Source organism: Nymphalis io, chromosome 17 (genome assembly GCF_905147045.1).
Source record: "Nymphalis io chromosome 17, ilAglIoxx1.1, whole genome shotgun sequence".
Classification (NCBI taxonomy): Eukaryota; Metazoa; Arthropoda; class Insecta; order Lepidoptera; family Nymphalidae; genus Nymphalis; species Nymphalis io.
This window is the reverse complement of record NC_065904.1, coordinates 1778907-1787778: the sequence shown is the minus strand read 5'-3', so window position 1 is coordinate 1787778 and position 8872 is coordinate 1778907. Positions and strand designations below refer to the sequence as shown.

The 8872-nt window shown below is 33.6% G+C and overlaps 1 protein-coding gene across 1 annotated transcript; it reads right to left on the bottom strand.

Moving 5' to 3' along the window:
- LOC126774704 (uncharacterized) lies at positions 1-1455 on the bottom strand. The gene is made up of 4 exons (XM_050496241.1): positions 1447-1455; positions 761-1269; positions 450-580; positions 1-356 (listed from the first exon to the last, which is right to left on the bottom strand). Exons 1-4 carry the CDS (start codon positions 1453-1455, stop codon positions 1-3), a joined length of 1005 nt encoding a protein of 334 aa, XP_050352198.1.
- Between the last annotated feature and the right edge of the window lie 7417 nt (positions 1456-8872).

Sequence of the window (8872 nt, the reverse complement as noted above, 5' to 3'; positions counted from 1 at the left end):
TTAATACTTATATCCACTCTTTGCGTTAAAGCTGGGCTTGCGATTCTTCGTACCGAATACTAGTTTTCCACCATTAGATGATCGATTTTCTAAAGTTTGCTGGTGAATTGGTGGCAAATAGCCTTTATTAACAGGGATATTTACAATCACTTGCTGTCTTAGACCAGGATCCCTGTATGTAGGTCTTTGGAAGCCAGGTTCAGGTACAAGAATCGCATCGGTGACGATCTTGTCTCCTTCTTCAACGTTTTCTGGGTGTTCGTGTTCATCGTGTACAACATTTGTATGCTGCTCAATGCTGCCGTGGTTTGTGATGTATTCAGCTTTTTCGCCATATTTTTCTTCACTGTATGATCCTGGAATAGCAGTACAAATATAAATTCACAATGATTTTTAAAGACTAGACTTAGAATTTGTAATTAAGGCTGAAATTAAAATAGAACTCGTACCATCATCATAAATTCCAGCTGCTTCATCACGGGCATTTTGTTCTAGAGACTTGAGGATTTCTTCAGGAATGGGAGGAGGTGTAGGTAAATGGTCACCTTGGGGTCTGAAGCCATTTTCGTCAGCTGTATATCTACAATAAAATATTTTTTATAACAATTATACAGGTTATTAAACAACACACTGGTTGAAGTATCTGACCTAAAACCGAAGCTAGCTTTTAAATGAAAAACCAACTGTGTATAAAATATATTTAACACAAAAACTGCTTTAAATATTAAGTTGTGATAGGATTGTGCTATCGAATATTTACCTGATACTGTATTGTATTCCATCGTCACCAGTGTAAGAATATGCACCTTCTGCAATGACACCATTTTTCGCTACACCATTTTCTTCGCCATAAATACCATTTTCGGTCTCATATGCATATGCGTACGCTTTACCGTCGTTCTCGTACTCCTGACGAAGAACAGCTGCGTGTCTTTCTTTAGCCGCTTGGGGGCGTTCCGGTCTCTGTTCAACAACATTCACATTTTCTTCGTGATAATGAGCGTTTTCATGCGTTGCAACGCCATGGGCAAAGCTACTACCATGACTTCCAATTTGAATGTATCCATTTATTGGTTGTTGGTTTAAATTTATTCTATTGTCACCATTTGATTTGTGATAAACGGCGACGTCTTCTACAACAATCGGTTGAGAAATCGGAGTTTCGAGAAATTCTGATCCGCTTGAACTTTGAGCATGTTCTGGGGGGAGGTATGCTCTATTCAACTTATCACCAGACGAGCAGGCGATGATTGATAATAATAATATAATCTGAAAATTAAATCATTATCAAATTAGTTAAAATTTAAAATAAATATAAGAAGCAAATGAGAAAACTTTATTATTTAATATTTCTATAACACATGCTTATTAGTCACATAATATATATTACGTCATATATATAAATAAAACATGAAACCATATAGAATAAAAAAAAGAAATTTTTACCGATTTCATTTTGTGTTAGTTTCGCTACAAGCTACCACAGACACTGTCATTGATTGAATGATGTAAGAAAAAAATGTTGCGCTTTATTTATACTAAAATCATCACTTCTTATTGATCTACTTTAATAAGATGCTGTTCATCTAAAAACTCGTGTATTACCTCATCTTGAAACGAAGTGAAGATGGACGCGTCTAATTGTTAAGAACGATCTAATGCGGTAAGTATTATGTCGATTGAAAATAAGTTTAATTGATAAAAATATTTTTATGAATATTTACTATTAAAACCAATTTTCTGAGAACCGATGACCCATGATGCTAAGTGCTTAAATCTTGATCGATGATTGCGGGTTCAATTACAAATGAGTAACAATTTTTTATGTGTTGATGTTTAAAAATCATCTTATGCTAGGCGGTGGATATATCGTAAGGCAACCCTTATGAATCAGAAGAAATTCTGCCATATGTGGAGCAGCACCATGGAATAATTTCCAAGTCCTCTTCTTAATAGGATAAGTGACTTTTGTCCATCAGACTGTTAGTATATATATATAAACATAAATTTCAACTAAAATATATTTAAAAAATCTTGACTCTCTGCTGTATAACATTCTTCATACATAACATATCACTTCAATGTGCGGTAATCGATTTTTATACCTTAATATCCGACCTTGCAATTGTTAAAAATGTGTAACCTTAATATACAAAAGTTACAATTAATCAGAACATTTAAATGAAATTTTTGCTCGTGATGTTTCTGAGGTCATTATATAAAATGCATTAGACATTTGTATAATTAGTTGTGTATTTTTTTGTAATGCTAATACTACATAGTCTCCTTTATAAATTACCAGTGGCCCGCCCCGATTTCGCCCGGATTAAGCAATTATCTATCATAGATATCTCATAGGATTTTTTTGATACAATGTGTTAAATTATTGCAATTTTAGCAGGTATCTCTATTTTTTTAAACTAAAATACAGCCTATGTCACTCGCTGATATTAAAGCTTTCTGTAGGTGAAAAAAATTTTAAAATCGGTTTAGTAGTTTTCAGTTTTTTCATTATATACAAAAAATCAAATGTTATCTCATTATCATATTAGAATTACCTACAACTTGAATTAGTTATGCTGTTTATTTATTTAACTGTTTGTTGTTCAGTACATTAAATAATCTAAAAATAAGCCAAAAGAATTCAAAAATATGTAGGTTACAAAAAGCGGCCTGGGGGCAGATCCGCAGGCCGCAGGTCGCAGATCCTGAAGTTCTGGGCTGAAAACCTCAGGTCAGGTCAGGTCAACATTTCATTTCGTTGATTTGATTAACTTATTAAACAATCTAATATATATTTGCATTTAATGCTGTTGGTACGTTATCTTAACATGAAGTCTTCAAGCCTAGGATCCTGCGAATTCATAAGTTAGACCAACGAGGCAAACAAAATATGTCAAACGAGCACTTCTAAATAATTTATAGTAGTAGTAACAGCCTGTTAATGTCCCACTGTTGAGCAAAGCCTCCTCTATATTTTGAGGAGAAGGTTTGGAGCTTATTCCACCACGCTGCTCCAATGCGGGTTGGTAGAATACACATGTGGCAGAATTTCAATGAAATTAGACACATGCAGGTTTCCTCACGATGTTTTCCTTCACCGTCAAGCAAGTGATGAATTATAAACACAAATTATGAATATGAGCACATGAATATTCAGTGGTGCTTGCCCGGGTTTGAACCCATGATCATCGGTTAAGTTCACGCGTTATAACCACTAGGCCATCTCGACGTGTATTAATAATAATTTATTAAGTTTAAAATAATTTAAAGTTATAAACTACAACTATCAAAAAACCGTTGATTATCATTTTTAGTTAGTCAATTAAATTTATATATCTTGCGTGAAAATCATCGAATATTAACTCCACACTTTATAAAAGTTATAAAACTAATTTATGAATTAAAAAAAATAATAATATTAATAAAACCACACTATAATATGTCTTAATTGTATATCAATCCTGTAAGAACAAACTCATATTTCACGATGACCACAATCGTGGAATATCAGCTAGTGATATGCGATATTGACTTATATAACTATTGACATAAGGCTCATAACTTGATAAGTGGTTATAATTTATAGATGAGGGATAACGTGCAATTAATGTTCGTTGATTTTCATGCAGGATATATGTATTATAATTGAACGCAATTCAATTGGTAGAAACAAGTAACTAGTGAATAGATATTTACTGGTGGTAGGGCTTTATGCAAGCTCTGGGTAGGTACCATTTCAGATATTCTACCGTAAACCTAGGGAACTAAGATGTTATGTCCCTTGTGCCTTTAATTACACTGGCTCACTCACCCTTCAAACCGGAACACAACAATACCAAGTACTGCTGTTTTGCGGTAGAATATCTGATGAGTGGGTGGTACCTACCCAGACGAGCTTGCACAAAGCTCTACCACCAGTATACTGATGACAACCAATTCAAGTAGTCAATTCGGTGATCAGTATAACAAAGTAAATTCTGCAATGCATGAGGAAATGAGCTAAAATGTATAATGTTATATGAAGAAAATAAATTGCAAACATATCTTACCGTTGCGATACGATATTAATTTACATAATGGCTCACTTTTCTAAATTTGTTCAAAGTTGCTTAAATATTGCGAATGTATTGCATTTTTTTCTTTTGTATCTGTAAAACCATGTAGGAAGCTATGACCATAACTTGAAATTAATTCATATAAATTTCACTCTCGTTTGAATATTTACATAATTATGTCGAGGCGTTTAAAATGTTTTTAAAGAAATATCAATAAAATACTTTAGGGCTTCATTACATATGTAACATTTATATTATATACCGAAGATTATTGGTTTTGAAATTTAGGTAAGGACCTTTGAGTTTTCATCACGTGATGAAATTTGACATATACAAGAAACTTGCATGTGTCTGGCGAATTTCTGCCTCATGTATACCACCAATCCCCATTGGATTCGCGTGTTGATAAAAGCTCCCAAATAAACACCAAACATTCTCATCAATTTGAAAGAAAGCCTTTGCCCAGATAAGGGTTATATACAGACTGTTAATTACTTACTTATATTTATAAAAAAATCATACTTTATCAATTCGTTCGTCCACTATATCTTAGTATGTTCCTCGATGTTCAGATGTGATGAAATATACAAATAATATAATTTAACTATAATTGTTAGCTTATTACTTTAAAATAAAAACTATTTGTATTATTAAGTGAAGCAATACATATAATTGGACTTGGCACCGACTTCAAACAATTCAGTAGTGCGTTAGTGTATGTATAAAGTAATACTTTTATAATATTAGTTACCGCTCACGGCTCCACGTTGTCAGCTACCGATCATCATGAAATTTTGCATACACTATAGATACCTATATTATGATAAAAAATTGCTAAATTGAAGTGGCAGTGGACATTGCTCGCAGAACCGACGGCCGCTGGGGCAGAAAGGTTCTCGAGTGGCGACCACGAAACGGAAGACGCAGCGTGGACAGGCCACCTACAAGGTGGACCGACGACTTAGAACGAGTCGCGGGAAGCCGTTGGATGCGGGCATCGCGAGACCGGCCAACGTGGAAATCCTTGGGGGAGGCCTTTATCCAGCAGTGAACGTCTTTCGGCTAATATTATTATGATGATGATGATAAAAAATTTAATGACTATGCTTAAGCCCCAAGCAAAGAATGAAATCAGATATAACTTCGAAAAGTTTGAGGTGTGTGCTAAGTGAACGAGCTTTGACGTTTCCATGCAACGGTCTCTACACCAGACTATCGTTTCTTCCTAATTATTCAAATATTTTAAATGTACAATATATAATAAATTTAAAAAAAAAACAGCTGATCAAAGGTTTTTGTCTTAAAATTAATTCCACGCAAGCAATCCCGCGGGATCAGTAGCTAGTGGCTAGTTGAATAAACTACGAATATACCTATTCTAACATGTTAAATGCAAAAGTTGCTCTGTTTGTCTGTTACGCTTTCACGGCTAAGCCTCTGAACTGATTTTGATGAAATTCGTTATGAAGAAAGCTTGAACCCCGAGGAAGGACTGGTCTCCTCCCCCTATCACGTGTACGAAGCCGCGGGGAAACACTAGTATATTTATAAAACAAAGCGTTTGATATTGCTTTCCAATACATTCGTCTAAAGCAATTATTTACTAATATTATGTAAATATTTATAAATATCACAATTTGCTTAAATTAAAATTAATCAGTAGTAAAACCAAGATTTCTATAGAGAAATCGCTTTTTTCTAAATATTAAAACAGTATAAAAATGTAAAATTATTTGTTTTTGTCGACCAAAGTGGCATAAATGAGGGTAATGTATTTATTTCACTGTTTATATATACAGTACAGTAAAAGCATGTTAATGACCCACTTCCACCTCGCTGCTACAATGCGGGTTGGTAGAATACACATGTGGCAGAATTTCAATGAAATTAGACACATGCAGGTTTCCTTACTATGTTTTCCTTCACCGTTGAGCACAAGATGAATTATAAACACAAATTACACATGAAAATTCAGTGGTGCTTACCTGGGTTTGAAACCACGATCATCGGTTAAGATTCACCCGTTCTAACTAGTAGGCCATCTCGGCTTTTTATGTGTATTACAAGTAAATACATTTTTGATAAATTATTTTTACACGTGACTTTATGGGACCAATCACGGGCATTTCTTGAGTAAAAGGCTTTTTCTGTTTAATTTCTCTAATAGATTGTGATTCTGAGAATTCAAATCCCGGGTTAGGCGAATAAATAAATAAAGATTAATAGGTTTCTATGGTAATTTTTATCTTTGGATTTCAAATAGATACTTATAATAAACCACATTGTGACAGGTTCGTACGACTGTGAATTGTCAAAAATCTCCTCTCATTTTTAAGAAAGGTGCATACTCTACCCCTATGCTCATAATTATTCTTGTCATATATTATTTGAATCATATATTATTCTTGTAACCGCTAAGCCATCACAGCTCCTATTTACAAAATAAAAAGCATTTTTTTTTTTTAATATTTAAACTAAATAAAATAGATAAGCTTACATACATAAATATTCATTATACATTTTTATGAATTCGTTTCAATTTTAAATAAGAGAATTAACGCTATAACAGAACACCCGGTACATGTTAATATAATATAATGTGTACATTACAATATTATATGTATATATCTTTATAAATTAACCTCTGGAATGTCCTTTATATATTTAGTACACGTTTTGTTTGAGGACTTACCCTATTTATTGTATTTTGTATTTCTATTATTTATTTGTATGTTTGTATTTTAGTTTCAATTGATAATACAATTTATGTATTGACATATGTGTATTATATATTTATATTGACATTTATTTATAATATATATAACAGCTAACAATTAATTATTCTTTTTCTATGTGAAAGATCTGCACCCGTACGTAGTTGACGTTTTCAAGAAACGTACGAATCGATTTGCTTCCACGTTTCTGATATACACCACTAAGAGCTGGAAGTCCGTTTTCTCACCACCTACAGTATAAGTACCTTCAAGTCAAAAGTGAATAGGCATCTTCTAGGCGCGCTCCACCTTATTTGGTGGTATTTGGTTTTCTTTAATTATAACTATTTCAATAATGATCTATTTCAATATTAACGGAGCCGTCCCGTGACAGCTTTATTTTTCGTATTTGGTTCAACCGTGGACACCACGCCGAAATCACTTCACACACTTAAGCCATGCAAATAAACGTTGACTCCAGTCAGATTCCTGTCGGTGGCTCTCATAAATTTGTTGGTATATTGTTTATGCTTGAAATAGCTTCCACTCTTGGTTTTTGGCTTGTTCTCGTGTGAGGGTGGATGTTATATACTCTACGTTATTTTCTCTACCTCTGTCAACATGTATGCAAAATTCCATAATGATCCGTTGAACAGTTAAGTCGTGGATGCAAACACAGATGCACTCTCTTATGTAAATCGAAAATTATAATATAAAAATATTCTCATAGCAACTGATTCAGATACCTGTTTTGTGATAAAGCCCGTCCATGTGTAATCTTAGATAATAAATAGTACTAAGTGCCCGCGAGTTCGTTCGCGTGAAAGTCGGTTTTATTACGATATGTTAAGAAAAGGCATTTTCTTATTTTCTTACTGTTTTTTATCACCCACGCTCGTTGATAATAAACTTATTACATGTACAGACACACGGCTTCTACTGCTTTCAATCAATCAATCAACAGCCAATCGTTGTCCACTGCTGAACATAGGCCTCTCCCTAGCACACCTTGGGAGAGGTCTACTGCTTTATTATATGTAAAGTGAATTGTGTATATATAGGGTCAAACAAATTCGTAAATAACTAATAATACTTTTTTCAAATAATATTTTTATACAGCCGGTAATATAGATTTCTGTAAATGAAAGAATTTTTAAAATCGGTTTAGGAGTTTTTCAATTTAATACAAACAAACATACAAAAAAATCAAAACATCTCTTTATAATATATGTATCGTAATACATATAAACTCTCATGGTTTACGGCAGCATACGTCATTAAAGCTCTTAGTGTTTATGATTTTTAAGACATTCATTTCCAACATTACTCATCAGTTTTAGCCAATTTTCATAAAACTTACCTTCCCCACGAATCACTCCATCCATTGGTGAAAGCCAATCCGTTTGGTAGTTTCGAGTTTATCGCATTTAGGCAGACACACAGACAAAAGCGTATTTGTTTTATAATATGTAGTGAAATTATTTATTAAACACACAAGATCTGTTATCATTGATACTCCATTTTTAGTCTTACTTATAAGGCTATAGATTATAGATTTGAGGTCCTGGGTTCAATACTCTGGCTGATAAAACGATTTTGAGGATAATTCATCTGCTCGGAGTATATATAATATGTCCCGTGCAGTTATCAATTCTCCCATTAAAATGGCTGCCATGGCCGAAATCTGGTCATAATTACGTCATCGTTATATTAAACACAAGCAACACTCTCTCTTGAATAAATTATAATAGATAACAATTTTACTAAACGGTTATTTATTATTATCCACAAACATTTTAATAACAAACAATCAAATGATATCCGAGATGGTTAGAACGCTTGAATAGTAACCGATGATCGTGGGTTCAAACCGGGCAAGCACCACTGAATGTTCATGTGTTTAATTTGCGTTTATAACATCTCGTGCTGAACGGTGAAGGAAAACATCGTGAGGAAATCTGCACGTGTCTAATTTCATTGAAATTATGCCGCACGTGTATTCTGCCAACCCGCATTTTAGCAGCGTGTAGGAATAATCTCCAAACCTTCTCCTCAAAAGGGAGAGGAGGCCTTAACCCAGGAGTGGGAAATTAAGAGGCT

What these genes read in the sequence shown, in the direction of transcription:
- LOC126774704 (XM_050496241.1), bottom strand. An exon ending in GGAATACAATACAGTATCAG is followed by an intron (nt 581 to 760) that starts GTAAATATTCGA and finishes ATTTTATTGTAG; the next exon opens with ATATACAGCTGACGAAAATG. An exon ending in AGCTGGAATTTATGATGATG is followed by an intron (nt 357 to 449) that starts GTACGAGTTCTA and finishes CTGCTATTCCAG; the next exon opens with GATCATACAGTGAAGAAAAA.